The sequence below is a fragment of the Maniola jurtina genome, chromosome 18, assembly GCF_905333055.1.
Source record: "Maniola jurtina chromosome 18, ilManJurt1.1, whole genome shotgun sequence".
NCBI classification, from domain to species: Eukaryota; Metazoa; Arthropoda; class Insecta; order Lepidoptera; family Nymphalidae; genus Maniola; species Maniola jurtina.
This window is the reverse complement of record NC_060046.1, coordinates 9,203,945-9,231,755: the sequence shown is the minus strand read 5'-3', so window position 1 is coordinate 9,231,755 and position 27,811 is coordinate 9,203,945. Positions and strand designations below refer to the sequence as shown.

Genomic DNA, 27,811 nt, shown 5'->3' with positions numbered 1-27,811 from the left:
TAATAATATCATCAGCAACACATATTTATGGTTTACATATTGTTAATTTGACAATAATAATTAATTACATAATAAATCGATGGTTTACATATTATTTCACATAATAACTATTGACAACTGTATACCAAATCCAGCGGTATCATGTCAACCCTAGTATAGTGACAGTATTTAATTCACAATTAATAATTAATGACATGTATTGATAATTAACATCATAATATTTTAGATATTCTCTTATTCCTTATTTTACATAATAACTATTGACTACTGTATGATAAATGTTAAATCCAGTAGTATCATGTCAATCTTAGTATATTGACAGTATTTATTTTACAATAAATTAACTAGTGATACGTATTGATAATTTGAATCTTAATATTTTACATATTGTCATATTCCTAGATACCAAATTAAACTATGATGAATAATAAAAGACATTATAACAATATCATACTCTTGTTTGATGGCAGCACATTGACAGTGAAAATTGTCGCGGAATAATAACGTTTCCGTTCCAAATATAATAACCAATATGTAGTTCAGTCTCTAAGTTTACGATCGGATCAATTATAACATAATAAATATAGGCATAAATTTATCTTGATCTGACAAATGCGTATGTTCTGTCTGTTTGTTCGATAAGTGAACGCTAGGTAACCCAGTGTTCATGTATCGTCCATCCAATTTAGTTGAAACTTTGTACATTTATTGTTTACACCATTCTTGATCAGTCAAATTAAAAGGTACTTGCACCGGGCAATAATAAAAGAAATGTACTTGCCCCTAGGTGTAATTAAAAACAGCCCTTGCTGCTGTGAGTAGTTTATTGACATTTCTTTTCTTTTTCATTTTCTTTTAAGGTATCAAAACAATCTAATAATATCCTTGTTGAGAATAGCTTTATTATTCAAGGAACTTTAATTAAATCTCAAGTCTTAGAAATTCGATTCCCCTAAAGCTAGGAGTTCTTTTGGATAACGAAATGATATAGGTGTTAAGTTCGTTTGCTATAAACATATTACAACCAAAATTCTTTCTCAGAAACAGTTGAAGCCCGCTGTTATATTAAGTACTAGCTGATACCCGCGACTTCGTCCGCATGGATGTAGGTTTTTTAAAATTCCCGTGGAAACTCTTTGATTTTCCGGGATAAAAAGTAGCCTATGTGCTAATCCAGGGTATAATCTATCTCCATTCTAAATTTCAGCCCAATCCGTTCAGTAGTTTTTGCGTGAAGGAGTAACAAACATACACACATACACACACACACACACACACACACACATACAAACTTTCTCCTTTATAATATTGTATAAGAGAAAATTATTATCAATAGGTGTCTTGGTTCAGTGAAGCAGATGCAAGATGAAACCCGACAAAACCAGTGAACAAAGCTATGACGTTACCGTAAAATAAAAATAGGGCTGAATTCAGGAAGGAAGAGATTTTATTAAAAAAGTTACTTAGAAAGGACAAAGGATAGCAAAGGTTTCATACTTTATTTGACATGACATCGTCATACATTTTATAAGGCTTACCACGTATCATGTTTCAAGACTTTCTTGTTAAGGCAGTTGATGTGGGTAATGGAAATGCATAAATTATTACCAACACCGGGCATTAAGAGCCGCAAACAGGCGCAACATATACAGGAGGCGCAAGAGCCGTATGAGGCGCAATTTTCCGGTTTCGTTTTCGGTAACTTTTTTTTCGACTTTTCTCAATTGGTTATTAATCAAGAATATTTTTAGTTTGGGTCGAATATAGAGTCCGCTTTTTAAATCACTACCCGTATACAACTGTCGAAATTTTCTCCAAAAAATCTGACAAAGCTTTTAAGGGAACAACAGACGCGGAGAACAATTTTATTAAAACTTTTCAGTCTACGTAAAAATAGCTTATTACTCAGGGTAAGGCAAAGTCGTTTTTATGTTTAAATTTTTACATTAATTTGTACTTAACTAGTTTCAAAAAGGAGACATCGGTGGATTCTTTTTGACGTAAAAGCTAAAGAGAATAGCGCTTCTTATGGTTTTAACTTTATAGTATTAGGTATTAGTAGCTGATCCGTCTCAGCCATGCCTCTGCCTCGCTGGGATCAGCGGCATGCAGGTTATAGAGGCATAAAAGCGCTGCTTACTCTAATTCAAATAGTTCAATGCTCATTTTTCATCATGACCGCTAGTAAATAGACAATTACCTAACTTATGTCTATCCTGGCTTTAGACCTCGTGCACGCCACTGGCATGACATATTATTATCTGAAAATCCTTTTCGTTGGTTTCACATTATCGAGAAATCAATACCCACTAAATTGTAAATTCCTAGATATAGACTCCGATGGAAACATCCTACTTCTTCTGTGATACCTTTGTGTCTAGAATAGATGAAACTCCCTATAAAACTTTTCTTTGTCTCTCGGGCTATTATAATCCCTTTGTCGGAAAGACAAAGAGTTAATTTTTAACATGGCTTCTACTTTGAGCGACATTTTATATTAATAACTGAATTCCAGCGCATTCAGTCTATTTCAGTTTATTATAGGTATTGAGTCAACCCTTGTTCTCTCAACTATCGCAAAGTATTGACAGCGTAGCTATTATTAAGCTTGTTAGACGACAATGAGCGGCTTAAGGTGGTTTGATACGGTCAGCTAGGCACATCAGCGCTACTAGATGGCGTTTATTTTGTAATTAGACTTATTTTATTTTTTTATGAATGAAAATGTGCATATTTTTTTATGTTAATATAGCTCCCGATTGTAGCATTATATTTTTAATATATCCAACTACGTTTGTGATGTATTTTAATTTTCAAAATACTTTAATTTGTTCTGATAATCACGCGGTGGTAGCAGCAGAATTTTTCACGCACACATTCACAGGTTTGTTGAATACAAAGGTGTTTACTAATTTCGACTCATCAGAGAAGTACTCGCTGGACCGATGGTTCAGACTCTAGGCACAACGTCTACAAGTATCGGGTTCTATTCCATGACTTGACTATTGGTTTTTTTCCTTTTTTATTTATTTTTTAAAATTATATATATAAACATTTTTATACCTAGCTATATTTTTTGTGACGTTTTATACTGTACTAGCTTTTGCTAGCGACTTCTTGTGTGGAGTTAGGTTTTTATTATTAGACTAGCTGATGCCCGCAGCTTCGCCCGCGTGGATTGGTCAGATCCCCTGCAGCATCAGGATTGAGGAGTTGGACTCCAAATTTTTTATGAAACAATGTCGCAAAGTTCCTCTATCGATTAAAAAAGAAATGACGCAAATCGGTTCAGAAATCTCGGAGATTTCGGTGTACATAGGTAGAAAAACACAACTCCCTTTTTAAAAGTCGGTTAAAAAAGTAGCCTATCTTACGCCCTGGTCAATCCTCTACTTGCCTGTGAAAGTCCCGTCAAAATCGGTTCAGCCGTTCCAAAGATTAGCCTTTTCAAACAGACAGACAGACAGACAGACAGACAAAAATTTTAAAAACGTGTGATTCAGTTATGGTATCGTTCAAATAACCATATGAGCTTAATGTGAGGTAGTTATTTCGAAATTACAGACAGACACTCCAATTTTATTTATTAGTATAGATAGAGAAGAGTCATACAAGTCCTCGAAAGCATGCAAAATGCAGTTGTGACGTGATTGAATGACAAACCAACAAACAAACACACTATCGCATTTATTACATATTTTTATATGATTATAAGATTATTAAAAGTAGAGACATTTTTCAAATTTTATTTATTAGAAATAATACATACTTTATTCTGAACATCTAAAATCTAAATTATTAAAACAATGAACCTAAAACTAAAAACCTTAAAAAATATAATATAATAACTAAAATAAATTATTAAAAGAAGTCCCTTTAGGCAAGGTTCCAAAGATACTGACATTGTTCCCCCTTTGAATGGCTAGACTAATTTTCTTTGTCCGAGGTAGCTGCCAGCTCTTCGGTCTCCTGTGATGTCGACTAACCTTTTTCATATTTCCCTAAAAAGGCTTGAAGCGCTAGGACCCCAGGGACCAAGGGTCTCGCCACCAAATGGGACAGTAAAATTGAGCAAAATTGATTTTATTTACACAATGAAATGTCTAAGCAAGTTTGATTATTGCAGACTCTCCGAAGTACTACTTCAGGCAATACACAATTTTTAAATAAATTAACTAGTTTTGGTATCATGTTACCGATGAAAACTTCATCACGTTCTATTTCTAAAATAGTGATGTCGTAAGTTGGAGAAATATGTCCAACAAAATAGCATTTGTTCATTTTTGTAACCCGCAGCTGGCCCTGGATCTGAAATAAAAAATATTATTATTATTTGTACCTTTGAAAATAGAAACCTATGAAAATGAAAATAATATAATTAATGCGAAAGTTTGTATGTGTGTGTGTATGGAGATAGCTCATACCTGGGAACACAGGCTACTTTTTATCCCGGAAAATTACAAATATCCCGCGGGAATGAAAAACCTTGATCCACGCGGACGAAGTCGCGGGCATCATCTAGTTACTGATAAAAAAAGTATTTTGGTACTAACCTGATAATAGAAATAGTGTTTTTTATTCATTTGTAACCTCATAGTACTATCAATGTAGAGAGGAAAATTTTTACGATCTTTTGCAGCAGAAAACATATCTTGACTGTTGCGAGCCAATGAGGGAAAACATTTTATTTCCAAAATTGATTTTTCTTCTTCTATAATCCCTGAAATCAATAAACAGATGTGTTTAGAATATAAGGATATATTCAAAAACAATGATTTGTAATCAACTAGTACAAACAACCAATTATTTATATATAAGTACCTATGTATCATGGATCAATTACTATTATTTGATTATTCATGTTCCACTTAGGACTAAACTTGCTACACTCACTACGACTGCAAATAAGAGGTTATGTTTTCAAAAAATTATAGCAGATAACTAGATATCAATTATAGCAAAATATTTATGATGTAAGCATTGTAAATACCTAATAATAATTCCATTTCGAATAAGTATTTGAAGTGCAATTATTATTAGGTTCGTGTACTTACCTTTTGCTTTCTCCATGATATCTTTTCATTTTGTCCAAGAACTCGTTTGCGACTTTTCCGGGGGCCAGAGTATTGGTGATTCAGATAATCTTTGCGTGAAGTTCGTGGCTCCATAATTTATTTTTGTTGTATGAACAAGCAACAATACAATAAAAATACTCAAACTTTATCACTTGTTTATCACAAACACTAGAGGAGGTACCACCGCGTCGCGCAATTCACAATAAGAGGGTTACCATCTCTAAATAGTTTTTGCCTAGATATTGAATAATGCGCGGTGCGCCATACACCCCAAGTTTTTTTTTAAATTTTTATTTTAATTATTTTAATAACTACGATTCATTATAAATACCTCAGTATGATTTTAAGGCTATATTAATGAAATAGTAGTAATAAAAGTATATAAGTTGACGTAAAATTTGGTTTCGGTAAAATCGATCAAAAAGTTTCACAACTACTTTATGCTACTAAAAGCAAGTATATTTATCATAATAATAGGCTTAGTATATGACTGCGTTATAGTTCATGATTTCAAACTTTTAGGGAATTTTTCCCTAAATTCTTAGGAAATTCTTACGTTTGGCATCACCTGACCGACGCATCGAAAGCTAGTCATAAGTCATCATGAAGCTAATAGTTTTAATTTTGCATCAAACGCAAAACGAAGAGCGGCAACAGCGCTTGCCAACTTACTATCAGCGAACTGGCAACGCAGCATCTACTTCCACGAAAGCAGCGGAAACGCACACTACTAAAACGTTGTAGCGTACGACACTATCGCCTTCTACTCATACATTGACAAAAATTAGTAAAAATTTCGATCTCATTTAGCTATTAATCTATTGTTTTCTTCAGATAAATATATTTTAGCGCAAATAAAGATCTGAATAAGAGCCAAGTGATGTGATTTCAGTATGAAATTATGCCCTAGATGTCCATAAATGGAAAAATAAATTAGTATGGAAATCGAACCACCTTAAGATCATCGCCGCCGCAAACTTCAAATATTTTGTACATGTCTCATCTAGACCGGTGCCAAGATCATTAGCGTCACTTTTGATACCTGATGTCTATTTCAGAATCAATACAAAGTTCGGCTGGATTGAAAAGAGTCTCATTTTTTATTAGTCAGCTCATTGTGTAGGTATTTTTATTGAATTAGTAGCTGATGCTCGCAAGCTAAATGCCTGGATTTAGGTTTTTTTTTTTAAAAAATCTTCTTCCCCTAGGAACTTTTTGACTTTTCGCGATAAAAAGTATGCGCATCAGATGGGCTGTGACACAAGCAATATTACAGACATCTCAGTAACACTTGGGTTAGGACATTTGGCAATATCTATACTAATCTATACTTACTAATAAAAAAAATTGGAGTGTCTGTCTGTAATATCGAAATAACTACCGCATATTAAGGTCATATGGTTATTTGAACGATACTATAACTGAATCACACGTTTTTAAAATTTTTGTCTGTCTGTCTGTCTGTCTGTCTGTCTGTCTGTCTGTCTGTCTGTTTGAAAAGGCTAATCTTGGGAACGGCTGAACCGATTGACGGGATTTGACGGGATTTTCAGAGACAAGTAGAGAATTGACCAGGGTGTAACATAGGCTACTTTTTTAACCGACTTTCAAAAAGGGAGTTGTGTTTTTCTACCTATGTACACCGAAATCTCCGAGATTTCTGAACCAATTTGCGTCATTTCTTTTTTAATCGATAGAGGAACTTTGCGATATTGTTTCCTAAAAAATTTGGAGTCCAACTCCTCAATCCTGATGCTGCAGGGATCTGACCAATCCACGCGGGCGAAGCTGCGGGCATCAGCTAGTTAATACTAATTTTATTGTTTTCTTACAATAAATGCATCATTTTACTGTTGGTGGTAATAATGCTCAATGGTTTTAGCATTTAATATTTTAGTATTTAATTCATTCATTTTAATATAAAATTCATTGGTCTTCTCTTTCAAATGTTTTGACTTTGAAGTCTTTCAGAGAGGAATTAGATATTAAATAGTTTATACTCGAATGCAGCTCTGTGTTTTTATTACAATAAAAGTCGACGGTAGATTAATTGAAAAAAATATCTAATAAAGCTTTGAGACGAAGTGAAAGCGACATTAACAGTCCATTGGCTCTATAATTCTTTGGTTTTTACTTCGATGACCTATTTTATTATTCATCGAAAAGGATAATGAACATCTTTTTTTTATTCATTATTATAGGCAAGCACTTGAACACAATCACACCTGATGGAAAGTGATGATCTGATAGGTATGTATGTATAGGTGATGTTTAACATGAAATATTGTCAATTTCACCCTAAAAGGTGTTTTAGACTTTGACTGGAAGCGCTTTTTAGCTGACCTTATGTAATGATTAATCGCCACATGTTATTTAATTTAATAAAATATAACCTAGACTAAGCGGTGACAGTCTCCTATTTCTATTAGGTGCAGTTTAGCGAGAGATAGTTTATAAGGAATTTTCGTGTCTATACTTAAATAAATAAATTAAAAAAAAAATCGTCAAGCCGGGGCCCGATCCTTGGCACGCATCTCTAACTTTTTGCTCGAGTTGTGTGCGTTTTAAGTAATTAAATATATCACTTGCTTAAAAGGTGAAGGAATACATCGTGAAGCAACCTATATACCTGAGAGTTCTCCATAATGTTTTCCAGGATCAGTGAAGTCTGCCAATCCACACTTGGCCACCATGACGGACTTTGGAATAAACCCTTTGCCATTCTGAGAGGGGACCTGCCTGCGGGGTGATTCGCTAACTCAGTGTCTGACACAGAATGATATCTACCGAGCTCATTTTTTATTCATTGAAGGTTTTCTACGAAAAAATATTCTAATGTCCCCCAGTGAAGCAGCAATGTAGATCCAACCAACCTCGGTGGCAGTGTTAGACACTGAGTTAGCGAATCACCAAACAGGGCCCAGTTGCAGGCTGGCGATGATCAAATTAAATCATTTTGATAAAATAAGTATCTATTCTTTTTTTTTGAATTTATATTTAACTCTAGGCTCTATACGCTATAAGCTCTAAAATACATTATCATAAGGGATAGAGTAAACTCAATCAACAACAATATTTGCCTCAACAGTATTTAGTCAATATGCTCAGCAGAGTGAACGATAGGTCTTGACTTTTTTGGAAGTAATCTAATCTCTTTCATGTCATATAACATTAGGGTAGTATCTCCGTTACATATTGACCTTAGATATTATGCAAAATGCTTTTAGAATACTAGGCTAGGAGCACATTCGAAAGAATTCCGTAAGCGAAAAAATAAATACTGTATGCAAGGAATTTTTCGTCGCGCTTATGCATTATACCACTTTTTAATTTTTATGGCTTGCATTTTGAAATTTTCATTATGTATTGTTACAGTTGCAGTAGAACTTTCTAGAACTTGTTCGGGAAACTCCTGAAACTATGTTAGTAAAATGTTTCAGAAAAGTCACTTACTGAGAATAGTTCTCCAAATGAGATAACTTTGGTCGCTCCCTTCAGTTCCGGCGGTAAAAGGCCTTTGCACGGCGTCTTTCCGTAGTCGTGGATTATTTCACATAGTTCTTTCATTTCTGTGCACACTCTGGCCTGGGCTTCAGCACCTCTGAATTCAGTCTTAGATCCGGGAACAGGTCTAAAACAAAGAGATTGACTTCATGATTCCAAGAAATCAAAGAAAATCTTGGTGATCTGCCTGGCGGAGTGGCCATCGCTGAGTTTCTGTAAGTAGGAGGTACCAGGTTTGATTCCCGCAAGAAGTACTTAAGGATTTAACGATTTCTAAATTAAGAACTGAATTTAAGAAGAACAAAATTGTGTGATTACATTTCTAATACAAAAAGTTTTTCTTCCGGACGTTTTTGGCACACTGAATACAAATCTGAACTCATTTCCAAGCAAAGAGCCCTTAAACGGTGCTAAAATAATTGAACCCAGAAGTCGTAATGTCGATCAAAATAGTGCCATTACATTAATTGTTTCAACAGCTCTCAGTTATAGAGAGAGCAAGGGCTAGATTTTTTTGCGTACTGTCCCCAACACACTAAAGAACCATCAGCGTGTATGAAGTTTGGATTATTGGTGCCTTTGGGAAATAACAGGTAAAAAAAGGGTTTAAAAAATTACGTCAAAGTATAAAGTGTAGTTTTTTATATTTTTTTCGGAATAGTATTAGAATTAATTACGTCATGCATTGCCAGACACTTAGAGTCGTGACAACCCCTTTCAGACACCCTCAAAGTTTTAAAGTTTTTAACCTTTTAAACCCCTACAGGTTTTCTTGACAGACACGACAGACAGCCTGTCCAAACCTAAAAGTCTATGCAGACCTATAATAGAAATAATATTCAAATAAAAAACAAATCCTATTTAAGGGTCCCTTTTTCCTTTTGAGGCACGGAGCCCGAAAGATGGACATAACGCATTTTCGTAGGTATACCTGGATAATAACCACGCCGCAGCAGATGGTCTAACTGGGTCAAGTCATTCAATGGTTTTCCAATTAGAAAAGCTGAGGACCGAACAGAGTGGAATGCTATAGTTATCACCGTGACCAAGGTAGTCGATACCAGGCTTCAGTTATAAGTGTACGATTAAGATGAGAGCCTAGGTCCACATTAGGTAGGCCTGAACTTCTGGGTTTAAGGTCTCTGGGAAAAAGTAAAAATAAAAATTAAAAGTGAGGAAGAATATCATGCAGCACATTTTTCTTCCATCTTTCCGAAACTTTTAAAACTTATTTACTCGTAGAAAAGTTAAGATTGCACTTGGCAATTCGTTTAGTTCGGAATAACAAGAACTTTGAAGTTTCAAATAATAATTGTTGTTCAATTAAACGTAACATAACTCTTTGTAATATAAAGATTTTATTTCGACAAAGGTAACTCGCCGGTGTAACTTTTATATTATCCAAATGTTGTTTTAGTTGGATCAAAGAATTTCTCTTTTTTTAAGAGTAATTACGTTTCCAGTATTCCAGCTGGTTCTAATATAACATTTTTAAATATTTCACAGACATCCGTTTAAACGAAGCTATTATTAATTTATTACACTTTATACTTTATACCTATTATTTTTCGTAAACGCGGTATCCGGGGTCTTTGGTATCTTAGTAGATTAGTATCTTAGGACGATTCTACTTTTTATGTTTAAAGTAATTAAGGCTGTTAATTTATGTTAATTAGATAAAATTAAAATTAAAGGCACATATACAGAATTAATAAAAATAATAGATTAGGTAACTGCATACATTATATAGATCTTAAAATGTAAAATATGTCCGTTTTTCTCTGTTCTTCCATTATTTTAAGGATCTCTAACAAGTAAAGGCATCCTCCAGATTTTTCGAAGTCTTAGTATCTAAACTGTATAAAGCCTTTGATTAAGATCAGCTGACGAGTGATCGAGCATTGTAAGTGCAAATGAAGAGTCTACATGCTCACGTTATCTGTAGGGGTAGGTGGGGGGACACCGGATGGTTAAGGTAAAGACACAATGAATAAATCACTATCCACGCGGACGTAGTCGCGGGCATCATCTAGTTAATAATATAATATTCCCACAAAGAGCTGTATGAGATGTCGAACTTGTTTAAATACTCTTTCTATTAAAAAAGTTCATGTTTAAAGCGTAGTGCATCTAATCTCTCTGTGGGATTTAAAATCACTCTAATGAACGCTTGTGTTAAACAAAGACACAAAGAAAAACACAAAGAAGCTCGAACTTCACCTCCCGAAGAATAGCAGTCCTGTTGTGACCACGTATTTATTCAAAATCCATTTTTTTAAAAGAATATTAGCCAAATTTATCATTATGACTAGTATTCCCCTTTCCCCTCCAATTAAGCGTAAAGCTAGTGCTAGGAGAAGGTACGACAATAGTGCCACGGGTGGGGTTCCACCCAATAAACTCGTAAATATCCATACTAATATTATAAATTCGAAAGTGTGTTTGGCTGTAGGTTTTTCTTTTCATGGGCCATCCGTCCAATAAAAGATGAAATGTGGTAGGGTAGGTACATAGATAGCTTGCATCCCGAGAATAAAATAGGTCTTTTCGAAAGTGCGAAATAAACGGTCCTCCAACGCTCTGACACGGATGGATGGATATTTTTGAATTTTTCAAGATTTTTGAAAGATAATCTTTTTGTAAAACAGACCTTGGATGGACAGTCCACTAATTAAACCTTTATACCCCTCCGTAACTAACTTTTTTCTGGAGATTTTGTTTAATTTCTATATATTTTTGGTAGTAGAGCAAATTGTTACCTTATCCGGGTTATTGTTGGAGTTTTACCCGTTAAACATAAATAGACAACATGTACAGATTAACGAGATGAAAAACAAAGTTTTACTAAACTAACAATAATAAAGTACAACAACAAACAAGAAACAACAGTAAAGTGTAAGTTTATTTACAATGAAGTAGGTATAACTTTAAAGATGATGCGCTCAAGAAGATGTTCTAAAATTAATTTTGCATAGTGTTTAAAAGTTTTTAACCCCCGACCCAAAAAGAAGAGTGTTATAAGTTTGACGTGTGTATCTGTGTACTGTCTGTGACATCGTAGCTCCTAAACTAATGAACCGATTTTAATTAAGTTTTTTTGTTTGAAAGGTGGCTTGATCGAGAGTGTTCTTAGCTATAATCCAAGAAAATCGGTTCAGCCGTTTGAAAGTTATCAGCTCTTTTCTAGTTATTATTGTAACCTTCACTTGTCCTGGGGGTTATAAAAGTGTAAATTAAAAATAATAACCCAATAAATGTAAAACTAATAACCTTCTTTGTTACTTTTAAAAACCCGTCAGCTTAACCGTTTTTAAAGAAATTTTTATCTCGGAAAGTCAAAGAGTTTCCACAGGATTTTTTGAAATCTAACTCCAAGCTGACGAAATCATGGGCATCAATTAAATTCCAGTACTAAATACTTGAAAAAACAAAGAATAATAATATTTTCATTCCCTTATACTAAGCGTACAAATACAATGTTTTACAGAGTAAAATTTGAACGTACAACCACAAGATTCTAGCGTTAAAATTTTAAAGCAAAACTTTCGCTTTAACACTTCTAATGAAATTTATTCAGACAAATTGAAAGTAATTTACTCTTGCTCAAAGTTACTCTCCGATATTGCAAGTTAACAAAAGAGATTTCCGGAGTCCATCAGGACTGCTCGTGGCAGTGACGGCTGCATCGATTATTTCGAAGAAGGAACTCGGTTGTCTACGAATAGGTATCTGTAGATCCTTACCGCAGTAAATGTTGTGGAGAGCCGTTTCCAAGTGCGGCGCAGTAAGATAATGATAATATACAACAAGCAGATAGATAGGTAACTACTCGTAGATACGACCACAATTATTCATGTCTTATTTTATTTACTTCATTCTTAAAATTAAAATTATATTATAAATACAGAGACCAGTAAAGCTTACTAATAAAGTAAAGGAAAAAATTATACCTACGTATAAACTAACAATCACGTATTTAGCTAAAAAACATATTTTGGTCACTATTTCAATTAACAGGGCTCTCTCCGTCACTTACTCCATACAGTCGTAGCCCCAATTTCATTAGAATATTAAGCAACCAAAGTCCATGAAATTTTGCACACATATTCTAAAAATTAATATCTGTGCCTATGGTGTTTTAGAATTTTCTAAAAATATGTAGTTTTAAAATTACAGGGGCTCAAAGATTTGTATGTGAATTTTTAAGACCACGTAACTTTGAAACCGAATATTTTGATGGAAATCTGGAAAACCCCAGGCATAGATATTAGATCCCGGAACGTTTCTACAAAATTCCATTGAGTATGATTGGTTAGTATTCCAATGAGAGACGAACTACGTTTGTATGGAGCAAGTGACGCAGAGACCCCTCTTAAGTATTAAAGTCTAGGAGAAGTATAGTAAAGTAATTTGTGAAAAGCATGTGTTTTTGGAGTTGTAGTTATTTGAATAGTGAAAAGATAGGAAGGTGTTATAGGTCTGAATGTTAGGGATTAAGAAAGACCCAATTATCCATCCAGAATTTTGATATAATATATTACTAATAAGATACAATATACCAATGTATGAGCCATGATGGCCTAATGGTTAAGATGTTCACCTCCTATTCGAGAGGCTGGGGATTCGCCCCTAAGTCTAAGACATCTCTAAATTTTCATGTTATGTGCGTTTTGAGCATTTAAAAATATCCATTACTAGCGACCCGCCCCGGCTTCGCACGGGTGGACATTTATTTTTTAAGCTCGTTCGCGAGAATCGTTAACGTACGGCAGTTTTTTCGACGCCTTACTCCACAATTTTCACTACAAAATATAGCCTATACGGATTCGGAAGAATCCCTCTAAGTAGTGGTAAAAGAAATTTTGAAATCGGTCCAGTAGTTTTTGAGCCTATTCAATACAAACATACAAAAATACAAAGGTTTCCTCTTTATAATATTAGTATAGATTTTAACGGCGAAGGAAAACATTGTGGGGAAACATGCATGCTTGAGAGTGCTCCTTATTGTTCTCAACGGTGTGTGAAGACTGCCAATCCGCACTTGGCAAGCGTGGCAAACTATGGCATAAGCCCTTTTAATTTTGCTTAGTAGTGGGCCAACAATGATGATTATGATGATCACACTAATATTATAAAGGCGAAAGTTTGTATGTGTGTGTGTGTGTGTGTGTGTGTGTGTGTGTGTGTGTGTGTGTGTGTGTGTGTGTGTGTGTGTGTGTGTGTGTGTGTGTGTGTGTGTGTGTGTGTGTGTGTGTGTGTGTGTGTGTGTGTGTGTGTGTGTGTGTGTGTGTGTGTGTGTGTGTGTGTGTGTGTGTGTGTGTGTGTGTGTGTGTGTGTGTGTGTCTGTGTGTGTGTGTGTGTGTGTGTCTGTGTGTGTGTCTGTGTCTGTGTGCGTGCGTGCGTGCGTGCGTGCGTGCGTGCGTGCGTGCGTGCGTGCGTGCGTGCGTGCGTGCGTGCGTGCGTGCGTGCGTGCGTGCGTGCGTGCGTGCGTGCGTGCGTGCGTGCGTGCGTGCGTGCGTGCGTGCGTGCGTGCGTGCGTGCGTGCGTGCGTGCGTGCGTGCGTGCGTGCGTGCGTGCGTGCGTGCGTGCGTGCGTGCGTGCGTGCGTGCGTGTGTGTGTGTGTGTGTGTGTGTGTGTTTGTTACTCCTTCACGCAAAAACTACTGGACGGATTTGGCTGAAATTTAGAATGGAGATAGATAATATCCTGGATTAGCACATAGGCTACTTTTTATCCCGGAAAATCAAAGAGTTCACACGGGATTTCGAAAAACCTACATCCACGCGGGCGAAGTCGCGGGCATCGGCTAGTGAGTAATATGTATAAGTAAATGGTTACGGAATTTTCGTAATTACGTTAGTAGTTTAAATTAACAACAAACGGACCAAATACCGAAATCCTCCGAAATGAAATGATGGCATCAAATCAAAATAAACAATTTAATCATTTGGCGCTTATTATAATTGGAATTGGTTCCATGATCGAACGAAATATTTGCCTGATTTAAAGTTATGGCGCGAAATACTGTTTGGTTTGATTCAATAAATGCTGCGGCTGACAGTCAAATCCTATTAATATCGTGCTAAAATGTGTTTGTTTATTGAATGACAATTCAATAAACAAACACATTTTAGCACGATAAAGACAGTTAGTGATAAACACAAAAGGTTTGAGCATTTAATAAAATGAGTACCTACTACGTGTGATGGCTACAAATAGCTCCAAGCTCAAGCTACATACTTAGGTACCTAAGTACTACTATGTACCTACATAGTATTATAATTAGGTATAATATTATGTATACTTATTTCTTGTCTACATCTTTATCGTTTTTTTTTTCAGTATTTAAATATTCCTTAATTAAATATGTGGACGCAACGCGTGTCATAGAAACTTTCTCTGAAATGGTTTTTAAAAATTCCACTCGAACGAAGACAAGGCGAAAAGGAGGAAAAAAGTAACTAACATACAAACACACTTTCGCATTGTGAATATATGGGGGTGGGATATTAGGTTCTGTATTATTAATCAATACTTACTTGCCATATTCATCCTTGGAAAATGTGGGTTTGTGGTTTTTGTCGAATTGCCCACTGAATGCTGTGATCTTCTGTAACTCTGAGTGCGCCTGCGCTTTGTTGTCAAATGCTGATATAAGGTCTGTTAGTGATGAACTCTGGGGACAAAAATGAACTGGACTTAATTTTTTTATTATACTTATTGGTAAAATTTTCATTCATTAGCTCTATTCATCTTATAAATGCGAAGGTGTGTTTGTCTGTTGGTTTGTCCTTCAATCACGTCGGAACGGAGCACTGTATCGACGATTTTTTGCATGGGTAGGTAGGTATAGTTAGAGTGTCATAGGCTACTTTTTAATCCGGAAAATCAAGGAGTTCCCACGGGTTTCTAAATTGTGCCACCTTAAATTAGATTTTTTTTATCAGTTAGTTAATCATTCGGCTTCTTTCTCTTTTTTTCAGAAAAAAGGAAGTGAAATGAGTGTGAAAACTAAATGTGAAAAACAAATGGCCCATTGAAAATCCATTGAAAGACACGAGTAAGGTCACGGCTGTGATGGATGAGTCAATGTTAATTGCGTTTGGGTTTTTGGGTCAAAAAAAATCTTGAAGAATGGCAGTAAACTGTTTTGCTCCAAAGATTATTTTATGGTCATTATAGGTTTCATTTTATGTGAAAACTTTATTCTGTATACTTGCCTATATTTAAAAAAACTGGCCAAGTGCGATTCAGACTCGCGCACCGAAGGTTTCGTACTTCAGTCGTATTTTTTCGACATTTTGTACGACATTTCATAAAGCAAAAACTATTATGCATAAAAATAATTAAAAATCTGTTTTACAATGTACAGGTAAAAAGCCCTTTCATATGATACCTTACTTGGTATATTAATGTTATTTTGAAAGTTGAAAATACTAATTATTTGTTCATGATCCCATTTAATTTTTTTTCTTGTGATGTAACCACAAATTCACGGTGTTCGGATTTTTCCCCATACCTGTGCTAGAAGACCTACCGACCTGCCTTTCATGATTGCTTAATCCGTTCCGAAAGCAGCATTTTGAGAATAACACTATGGCCCTATGAAGACTTTGATAAAATACTAATCTAACGAATTCCCATCCCGTTTGTAATCGGTCTTGCTTAAATTCCCTGTTGGGTAGGTAGGTAAATATTTTGGGAACTGTAATTAATATGTATACGTAATTTCTCTTGAGACTATCACCACCTAGTTACAGAACAGTACGCTGGAAAACATATACATACTATTCACCCCGCATACCCGCACGTCACCCACGGGCTCTACGGGTGTGCGGGGAGTCCCCACCCCGATTGCAATCTCGATCTGTCGCGTACTGTTAATGCCCTTGCTGGCGTGCCGTTGAGTATGAAAATGAGTTCATAATATCACTATCAGTTGGTACCCATATCATAAAGGTGAAATTGTGTTAGTTTGTCCTTCAATCAGGCCACAACGGAGTAAGGGATCGACGTGACTTTTTGCTTGTGTATAGTTAGAGTTAGGTAAAGACCGGAAGACATACCTAATGCACTATTTTTATCTCGAAAAATGGTGACGCAGTTTCATATTAAAATGTACAGCAAGCGCATTTTTCCGTTTCCTTTAGGCGACCCAGCCTGTCGCTAGACCCTGTAGACGCTTCGCTATCCCTTAGGTAGCGTTAGATTTATTATCCTAATAAGCAGACGTTTGACGCAGATGCAAATATAATTATAACGAGTATGATTTATATATGACAAATTGCCAACACCTGTCGGTTTGGACGACGTCCGCATATTTGGTGATCGCCATATTTCATCTATATTCATGATGGCGGTTTCCCGCCTCTTTCAGCACCCATATCATCGTATCCCTATTAAATTTATTGATACAAGACGGTGCCATAAAACTTTATGCATCAGCCATAGGAAGTATATTTATTGAGAAAGAAAACATGAGGAAAACTGAAAATAGTCCACTTGGAATTTTTGTTTAAAGCCCATTTTGGTAAAGTTTTAAAGAATTACTTGTTTGATACGTTGTCAGCCTACATCAATGAAGATTACTGACAAAATCAACGTCCGTTATTTCTACTTACCCAACGATAATCTTTTGACGAGTAGGGAATGACTCTTAAAAATGTACTAATATAAAATATGTTGTACCTAATTTCATTAAAAAATAGGCAATATGATTTGGATGAAATTTTGTAGGTATTTGATTTGCTTTCCAAGTTTAGATTCTGAGCTCCCGCGAAATTTGAAAGACACCAAGTAAAGTTCTGTCGCGCCCTATCAAGTAAGTATATAAAAATTGTCCTACGGAGACAGAATCAAGTTCGGTGCTGAATTGCAACTAAATTCTTCAAGCTCATTATGAAAATGGGAAAAGGTATATCTAACGTCTAGGTAGAAATGGAGATCGGTAGAGCGACTTTCTAGAACCATAGATGACGCGATGGACCCGTTTCTATTGGAATGGAAACCAAGTACGGAAAAAGAAAATAACCATTTCGTTGCATTGGTTCGACGAATTCACCAAGCTTGCGTGGAAAAGTTGAAGGAGGCTCGCCCAGCACTGGGAAGAATGGCCAACATATTGAGAGGAGGCTCATGTCTAAAAACCGGCCAAGTGCGAGTCAGACTCGCGCACTGAGGGTTCCGTAGTCGGGTATTTTTTCCAACATTTTGCACGATAAATCAAAAACTATTATACATAAAAATCTGTTTTAGAATGTACAAGTAAAGCCCTTTCATATGATACCCCACTTGGTATAGTTATCTTACTTTGAAAATTGAAACACATTTTAATTTTTTTTTAATGATGTAAACATGTAAGAGTAGGAGAACTAGCTCCAATAAAACTCGCGCCATTGTTATTATTCATCACAGTTTATTATCAAACTTTTAACCATCTTTAATATTACTTTTATCCAAATAAACCTTTACAAATACTTTTGAATCATCAAATGAATCTACCACTGGTTCGGAACGCCTTTCCTGCCGAGAAGAACCAGCAAGAAACTCAGCGGTTGCTCTTTTCAAAGATTTGATTTACAATAAGATTCGATTTACAATATTTTAACCGAAATTACATTTAACCGTCAAACTTAAACGAACAAATTTGAAAGAAGTTAAGAAACTCAACATTTAAACCAAAGTTACAATTAACTGTCAAACTAAACCGAATAAATTAAAAAGATAGACAAATTCAACGTGTTATCACTTCGACTGTCGATAATAGAATGCCGCTCCGCTGGACCGCTTCGCTTTTAAATACTATCGTGGCGGTGGGGTTCGGAAACGTCGACGACGTACGATGCGTCATTGAGGATTCTACTCGTCATTCGATCTATGAATTACGTGTCTCATTATTGCGCCGATACGGCCATACTGATCATAGGCGCGTCCCTGCGCCTACTCTCGTCCTTTTTCTCTGCAATAAAGTGCATAAATTAGTAAACCAACATCACACACACATAAACCCTTATAATTTCGAAATCAAAAATGGTTCCTCAACACTCTTATCACGTTAAGAATCTCATAGCCTCAGGGCCTCGACACCCATATTAGCTTTCACGTTAACTCATAGCCTTCACGTAAACACATTTCAATTATCTTGGAACACATAAGTGACAACGTCAGAACCTCATAGCCTCAGCGCTAATTTTGGTTCAGCCTCAGAGCCTCGGCGCTCATTTTAGCCTTGACGTTGACACATGAATTACAAGACAATTGAAAACACATAAGTGATCATCAGAACCTCATAGCCTCAGCGCTAATTTCGGTTCAGTAACCATTTTTTGCTTTTTTTTTTTTTTTTTTTTCACATTTCAATTATCTTAAAGCACAAATGACGTTACAACCTCATAGCCTCAGCGCTAATTTTGGTTCACACATCAAATGGACTTTAAGGATAATTGAAACCCCAAGTGATGACGCCAGAACCTCATAACCTCAGCGTTAATTTTGGTTCAGCCTCAGAGCCTCAGCGCTCATTTTGGCCTTGACGTTTACACCTTCGGAAAGATAGTAAAAAGTGATGACGGCGGAACCTCAAGCCTCAGCGCTAATATTGGTTCAGCCTCAGAGCCTCAGCGCTCATATTGGCCTTGCCGTTTACACTTAAATAATGGAAAAGTACTTAACTTATAAAAGCACGTCAGTCTGCGCGTCAAATCCTCACTTTGCCGTACTATTACGTTTACTCATAGCCGATACGGCCACATTACTTTGTACTTCAAATTTTGGTACGCTTTCCAAACGTTCGTTAATCGTGGCAAACTTTTCTTCTGGTCCCATTGGTTTACTTCGATGAAGTTCACGTCTATTGTTCAGTAATATTCATGTTCAGAGGATATTCTTACTTCAGCTTTTACGTTAACATTTTATACAATATTATTATCAGTTTTTTTTTTTTTTTTCTTTCTTTTTTTTTTTTTTTTTTTTTTGCATTGTTTATCTTTTTGTTTGTTTTTTTTTTTTTTTTTGCGGTATTACCCTTTTTTTTAAATATTTATCCTCTTTTTTTTATCATTACTATCCCATTGTTTTTTTTTTTTTTGTATCATTGTTTGATAAATACAAAACCCCAACTCTATCTAGACCGGCTCTTCCACCCCTATACCGGTCCCAAACCGACCATCTAGCCTAGCTACCACAACTAGTACTATGACCTCAACCAACGGAAACCACATAAGGTAACCACAACTCTAAAACCTACAGTAAGTACGACAGACCGTGTCTACTGAGAAGTGTCTCTGACCAGAGCCGCAGAATAATGAATCGGTTTTGATATATACAACACCCAGCGTTACGAATTCATAAAACACCACGGGATTCTATAACTAGATCTGATATGTGTCACCGACCTGTAGAACTCTGATTATAATAACAACAAGTAACTGGGCGACGGTACCCTACACTAGATTGGCTCCATCGTAACTACTATCTCAACCGTCTAATCAACATTTCTAACCAACAATATCCACACGTATGTAAATTCACATTATCTGTACAAATTGGAACGAACTCACCAATTACAACTGCAACTTAAAATCACTTTCAGAGTACTGACTCAAGAAGTCCTTTCACTACTTCACTCTGTCGAAACACCACACGTAATGAATGCCGCTCTGCCGCTGGTTAGCGTGCCTACCCCAAAAATCTCCCTACCACTTCACGCCATTTTATCATAAAAATACCCGCGCCACTTGCTATTGGTCGATTCAAACATATCACAAGACTGCCAACATAAAAAATGATATTGCCAATATTGTTAAAGTTGCCACTTGAAAATAATATTGACTATGGACAAACACGATTTACTCAAAACTTTGAATAATTATGGAATTATTAAACAGTAAATTTAATCGAATCACGACAATTGTAATGTTATTATCTGTTCGTATTTGGTTGGTACCAAAAATTTGTAACAATAAGAAGAGAAAAAGTGGATTCGCAAACACATCTCTTTATGAGGTCTGTACTATTTGGTAGATAATAGGAACACATGGAAGCACTTAAATTATAAAATCGCGTCAACACCTTGAAATTAAAATTTGGATTGCACTACAGGAACAAGCGAGGTCTGTTAGTCAGTCATCAACTCATCGCCGATTGGGCGAATTTCATAATTAGTTGATAATAGGAACACGTCAAAACAGTTAAATTATGAAACCACGTCGATCGCCTTGAAATTAAAATTTAGATTGCACTTCAGGAACAAGTGAGGTCTGTCAGTCAGTCATCACCGATGTGGTCTCATTGATTTCTTGGGTGAATTACATAATTTGAGAACATGTTCGGCCATTCTGCCCATGACAACCTTTTCTCGTCAGTAGACAATAAGTACCTCAGATATGCCGTGATTAAGTCAGTACTTTCATCTCTTTTAGGATCGCTTTATGGTGTGATTTGATGTATTCCACTGAAGGTTTGATTAGACATTTTTAGCTTTCTCGTAAAGCTTGAGCTTGATCTTAATATGGGATGGTGTTATTAAAACTGATTTAAATTGTCTGTCAATCGTCCAAGTAAATTACTTAGTAGAAAATTCTTTACAATAATGGCCTTCTTAATGAACCAAACTTATGAACATTCAACAAATTTATGACTACAAGACTCGTATCTTGGTTGAAAAATGAAACCTTAAAAATTTATTCACTACTATCATTTAAGACAAAAAGGAAACTGGGATACCGGTTCTACGTATCGTTGATATTTGGCATTGGCACGCACAACACACGGAAACGTTTAAGTGCGAAACTTGTAATTAGAATAAGTCTGAACCGAACGAGAAACTCGAAAGAAATGGCCAATACGAAGATGTTCCAGTAAGTCTTTAAGATAGCTTGGATTCGGGCTCCAAATAACTAATCGAGCAATCCATGTACCCACAAATGTTTAATCCGCCAAATGCGGCAGTGGTCTGAGAAACACGCGGAACAACTATTAAAATATCAACTTAAAAAAAAAATTAAAAATCTCTGAGATTAAATCCTACAAAAGATATTCATAACCAACGGCCAAGAAAGACAATTTAGTTTTCCCAACAACACTTCCTAACGGAGCCAATACTTTTAACGGAAATGGAAAATGATCAGCAAATCACCAAAGCCGTTGAGTCACCTCGCACAGACCCGTCAGCTCACCACAGAGTTTGTCAAAGTTATTCGATAAACCTGTATTACGAAGAAAACAACCGATTCTATATGACACAACATCCAGTCAGTAGCTTGGTCCTTGGTAATAGTATTCCACCATAAAACAAGCCCTTGATCTAGTACGGTATTAAGGGTCACTTAAAAAAACAAAAATACTATGCTATTATGACCTCTCAAAGTGACTGCTGTGAAATTCAAGAATATTCAACGGTTCGCCATTAACAGCGAAATCTACGAATAATCAAAAACGATTTTGAAGACAAAAAAAAAACGGAACTATCCAGAAACACAACAGGAGTCCGATAAATTGCTTAAACCCGTCTACTATCATCTTGGGACCACGAAATAGTAAAGTAAATGTTTTCACCTTACTTACGTTTCAAAGAAATACACCTGTGAAGCTTTACAAAACACATCTGCTTCTAATAGCGGCCTACCACTGGAAAAATAAATAAAGATTATGATAATAATAAATGAAATGATGACAAATAAAACAGCTCACACCACGCCAGGCACGTCATCTTCTGTCGGCAACTATCTTTGAAATCTTAGGTTTGTATCACGTTCCAGACTTTGGATACCTTCAGCCATTATTTCACTTATCCAACATCATACGTATGCCAATTCACTCAGGTTATACTCCTTGGATTGATTGTTCTAAAACTGGTACTGTACTCCGTGTCGTGGTTTTAAGCAAACATTCCCACGATTTTACTGCTCCTAAATGAGCGCTAGCTGCTTTCAGTCGCACTTCGTTGTATTTTAAATCATATTCATTTCTTTCACATCAGGGTTGAAGTTTGAAAATAAACGGCTAAAATCTATTCATTATTTCTCAATCTATGTCTCTAAAGTATTATCCAGAAATGCCGTTGCTATTAGCGAGGCGATGATGGTAATTGGCGTTGATTCATCCCACTTCTGATGTAAGAGTAGGAGAACTAGCTCCAATAAAACTCGCGCCATTGTTATTATTCATCACAGTTTATTATCAAACTTTTAACCATCTTTAATATTACTTTTATCCAAATAAACCTTTACAAATACTTTTGAATCATCAAATGAATCTACCACTGGTTCGGAACGCCTTTCCTGCCGAGAAGAACCAGCAAGAAACTCAGCGGTTGCTCTTTTCAAAGATTTGATTTACAATAAGATTCGATTTACAATATTTTAACCGAAATTACATTTAACCGTCAAACTTAAACGAACAAATTTGAAAGAAGTTAAGAAACTCAACATTTAAACCAAAGTTACAATTAACTGTCAAACTAAACCGAATAAATTAAAAAGGTAGACAAATTCAACGTGTTATCACTTCGACTGTCGATAATAGAATGCCGCTCCGCTGGACCGCTTCGCTTTTAAATACTATCGTGGCGGTGGGGTTCGGAAACGTCGACGACGTACGATGCGTCCTTGAGGATTCTACTCGTCATTCGATCTATGAATTACGTGTCTCATTATTGCGCCGATAAACACAAATTCGCGGTTTTAAGATTTATTCCTGTATCTGTGCTATAAGACCTACCTACCTGCCAAATTTAATGATTCTAGGACAACGGAAAGTACCCTATAGGTTTTTTGACAGAAAGACAGACATACAGACAGATAGACAGACAGACGACAAAGTGATTCTATAAGGGTTCTGTTTTTTCTTTTGAGGTACGGAACCCTAAAAATGGATAAATAAGGGCTGACAAAGAAGAAGTTATCCAACGTAATATATAACGTAGGAAATAGAAATACTACGTTATTTCTATTTCCTTTGAAAGGGATCTAGATGGGCGTCTTTACAAGGTCAACACTGAGTCTATGTCAATAAAAAATCCTTTTATTATACGCATACAAAAAGCAATTTAAAATCGAGCAGATTTCTGTAAAAATCTGAATTCTGTAAAAATATTTATATGTACTAGTTGAAGGGAACAAAGAACAGCAATGAATGTCGATTGTTTTGATTTAAGGACGTCTTTGCAAAATGAATAGGTATCAAAATTGCACTACTACATAAGTACACTGCCCACACGCACACAGCTGCGTCAAAATGAGTGAATCGACTTGATTTTGATACTTTGATATTTTTATTTTATTTTATATTTGGTCATCTATTTTTTTTAACAGTTTTTTTTTTAAATATGTATCTTGACAATAATACAGTAAGTAGAACAGTGCCTACAGACTAAGGGTCTGATGATGAAATATTTCACCATGACTTCTTGGCAATGAACAACATTTCCATGCTTATGAAATTATGAGCTCCTACTATGACTAAAATAATCTGAGAAGGATAGCATTACATTACCTCCCGACTTGATGAAATTGCATACTTTGGAACCTACTACTGGAACTCAGAGACGAATAGAGCTAGGTGTTTCGAGTTTGGGCTCATTTTCTTAGTCATGATGAGATCTTACCTCCGGATTTGTGGAGTGACCTGATGGTATACCTTGGAAGTCACTATTGGAACTCGGAGACGAATAGAGCTAGGTGTTTCGAGTTTGGGCTCATTTTCTTAGTCATGATGAGATCTTACCTCCGGATTTGTGGAGTGACCTGATGGTATACCTCGGAAGTCACTATTGGAACTCGGAGACGAATAGAGCTAGGTGTTTCGAGTTTGGGCTCATTTTCTTAGTCATGATGAGATCTTACCTCCGGATTTGTGGAGTGACCTGATGGTATACCTCGGAAGTCACTATTGGAACTCGGAGACGAATAGAGCTAGGTGTTTCGAGTTTGGGCTCATTTTCTTAGTCATGATGAGATCTTACCTCCGGATTTGTGGAGTGACCTGATGGTATACCTCGGAAGTCACTATTGGAACTCGGAGACGAATAGAGCTAGGTGTTTCGAGTTTGGGCTCATTTTCTTAGTAATGATGAGATCTTACCTCCGGATTTGTGGAGTGACCTGATGGTATACCTCGGAAGTCACTATTGGAACTCGGAGACGAATAGAGCTAGGTGTTTCGAGTTGGGGCTCATTTTCTTAGTCATGACGAGATCTTACCTCCGGATTTGTGGAGTGACCTGATGGTACACCTCGGAAGTCACTATTGGAACTCGGAGACGAATAGAGCTAGGTGTTTCGAGTTTGGGCTCATTTTCTTAGTCATGATGAGATCTTACCTCCGGATTTGTGGAGTGACCTGATGGTATACCTCGGAAGTCACTATTGGAACTCGGAGACGAATAGAGCTAGGTGATTCGAGTTTGGGCTCATTTTCTTAGTCATGATGAGATGTTACCTCCGGATTTGTGAAGTGACCTGATGGTATACCTCGGAAGTCACTATTGGAACTCGGAGACGAATAGAGCTAGGTGTTTCGAGTTTGGGCTCATTTTCTTAGTCATGATGAGATCTTACCTCCGGATTTGTGGAGTGACCTGATGGTATACTTTGGAAGTCACTATTGGAACTCGAAGACGAATAGAGCTAGGTGTTTCGAGTTTGGACTCATTTTCTTAGTCATGATGAGATCTTACCTCCGGATTTGTGGAGTGACCTGATGATATCATCGGAAGTCACTATTAGAACTCGGAGACGAATAGAGCTAGGTGTTTCGAGTTTGGGCTCATTTTCTTAGTCATGATGAGATCTTACCTCCGGATTTGTGGAGTGACCTGATGGTATACCTCGGAAGTCACTATTGGAACTCGGAGACGAATAGAGCTAGGTGTTTCGAGTTTGGGCTCATTTTCTTAGTCATGATGAGATCTTACCTCCGGATTTGTGGAGTGACCTGATGGTATACCTCGGAAGCCACTATTGGAACTCGGAGACGAATAGAGCTAGGTTTTTCGAGTTTGAGCTCATTTTCTTAGTCATGATGAGATCTTACCTCCGGATTTGTGGAGTGACCTGATGGTATACCTTGGAAGTCACTATTGGAACTCGGAGACGAATAGAGCTAGGTGTTTCGAGTTTGGGCTCGTTTTGTTAGTTATGACGAGATTACACCTTGAAACTTGTTGGAGTGCTCTGAAGGTATACTTCAAAAGCCACTATTGGACTTTCGAGTCGAGTAGAGTTAGATGTTATGAGTTTGAGCTCGTTTTGTAAGTTCCAATAGTGACTTCCGAGGTATACCATCAGGTCACTCCACAAATCCGGAGGTAAGATCTCATCATGACTAAGAAAATGAGCCCGAACTCGAAACAGCTAGCTTTATCCGTCTCCGAGTTCCAATAGTGACATCCGAGGTATACCATCAGGTCACTTCACGAATCCGGAGGTAAGATCTCATCATGACTAAGAAAATGAGCCCAAACTCGAAACAGCTAGCTCTACTCGTCTCCGAGTTCCAATAGTGACTTCCGAGGTATACCATCAGGTCACTCCACAAATCCGGAGGTAAGATCTCATCATGACTAAGAAAATGAGCCCAAACTCGAAACACCTAGCTCTATTCGTCTCCGAGTTCCAATAGTGACTTCCGAGGTATACCATCAGGTCACTCCACAAATCCGGAGGTAAGATCTCATCATTACTAAGAAAATGAGCCCAAACTCGAAACACCTAGCTCTACTCGTCTCCGAGTTCCAATAGTGACTTCCGAGGTATACCATCAGGTCACTCCACAAATCCGGAGGTAAGATCTCATCATGACTAAGAAAATGAGCCCAAACTCGAAACACCTAGCTCTATTAGTCTCCGAGTTCCAATAGTGACTTCCGAGGTATACCATCAGGTCACTCCACAAATCCGGAGGTAAGATCTCATCATTACTAAGAAAATGAGCCCAAACTCGAAACACCTAGCTCTATTCGTCTCCGAGTTCCAATAGTGACTTCCGAGGTATACCATCAGGTCACTCCACAAATCCGGAGGTAAGATCTCATCATGACTAAGAAAATGAGCCCAAACTCGAAACACCTAGCTCTATTCGTCTCCGAGTTCCAATAGTGACTTCCGAGGTATACCATCAGGTCACTCCACAAATCCGGAGGTAAGATCTCATCATGTCTAAGAAAATGAGCCCAAGCTCAAAACACCTAGCTCTATTCGTCTCCGAGTTCCAATAGTGACTTCCGAGGTATACCATCAGGTCACTCCACAAATCCGGAGGTAAGATCTCGTCATGACTAAGAAAACGAGCCCAAACTGGACACATCTAGTTCTTCTAGTCTTCAAGTTCCTGTCGCAGCCTTCGAAGTTCACTATCAGATCACTATCATGCTCAAGAAAAAAATCCAGCTAACGATAAAATGTGATAATAGGTACATAATATTATCATTATTATCTTACCTTGCCAAAATATCAGCACAATCACGGAATAAGTACCTATAAATATCAGTTAGGGTTTTGTCGAACTATTTTGTGTTCGTACAGCGATCTTTTCCACATCAAAAAATTATAGCAACCGACGCAGAGACCACCCACGAAGGCGGCTGGCCGCTGACTGATATAATTTTGAAATCATACCATTGCCTGCCCAATATCAAAATAACCCTTAGTGCACTGTATTAAGGTTTGCGGTTGAAGCAAAATACGTGAAAAATTTATACACGATGTTTTTATTTATTTTTATACTATTATTAATATAATAATCCTATTTTTTGAGGTGCACATTATGTGCTAACGGAAAATATTTATTAGAAGAATAAAATCCGTACGTAAACTGAGAAAAATGTACCTAAACTTGACCCTAAATCGTTAATTCTGCGTGGAAGAGGTGAAGGAAAATCGTTCTTATAGTATCAAAATTAATGATTTTATCAAAAAATTACTCGATCTCTGGAGATAAAGGACCAATCTATTTTTAGCAATCTGTAGTTCCAATTTACTTAGTATATTTTAGCCACAAAGCGTACCGAAAATCTATACAAGTGTGCAAATACGTCCTTAAAAGTAGTTAATCTGAGGTGAATATCCAAATCCTGGGTGGATAGCAATATGAGGGACTTCGTCTGTGGTGGCGTTTGCCGGCGCGCGAGTTGTGCCTTTTTGGAGTGTTTTTTTGTTAGAAGTGGCCGGTTTTTGTGTTCTGCTGGTGTTTATTGGTGGTGGAACTGACTGGGAAGCGCTCTAAAGGGGCGCCGC

At 36.7% G+C, this 27,811-nt stretch overlaps 2 protein-coding genes and 1 long non-coding RNA gene across 4 annotated transcripts in view; all 3 read right to left on the bottom strand.

Annotated features, from left to right (window-relative positions):
- LOC123874150 (actin-binding Rho-activating protein-like) overlaps positions 1–27,811 on the bottom strand; it is a 51,911-nt gene that overhangs the window by 13,249 nt on the left and 10,851 nt on the right. For both annotated transcript variants that reach the window (XM_045919357.1, XM_045919356.1), the window contains exons 2-3: positions 15,119–15,255; positions 8,529–8,706 (exon numbers count right to left, since the gene is read on the bottom strand). In XM_045919357.1, the coding sequence (XP_045775313.1) occupies positions 8,529–8,706; positions 15,119–15,255 (315 nt within the window). The remainder of the gene's footprint in view (positions 1–8,528; positions 8,707–15,118; positions 15,256–27,811) is intronic.
- LOC123874151 lies at positions 4,077–5,662 on the bottom strand. The gene is made up of 3 exons (XM_045919359.1): positions 5,055–5,662; positions 4,554–4,720; positions 4,077–4,308 (listed from the first exon to the last, which is right to left on the bottom strand). Exons 1-3 carry the CDS (start codon positions 5,068–5,070, stop codon positions 4,084–4,086), a joined length of 408 nt encoding a protein of 135 aa, XP_045775315.1. The 5' UTR covers positions 5,071–5,662; the 3' UTR covers positions 4,077–4,083.
- On the bottom strand, positions 16,053–23,348 carry LOC123874152. The gene is made up of 2 exons (XR_006797843.1): positions 23,302–23,348; positions 16,053–16,120 (listed from the first exon to the last, which is right to left on the bottom strand). It is a non-coding gene; the product is annotated as an uncharacterized LOC123874152 (long non-coding RNA).

What these genes read in the sequence shown, in the direction of transcription:
- LOC123874151 (XM_045919359.1), bottom strand. An exon ending in AACACTATTTCTATTATCAG is followed by an intron (nt 4,309 to 4,553) that starts GTTAGTACCAAA and finishes TTTTTATTTCAG; the next exon opens with ATCCAGGGCCAGCTGCGGGT.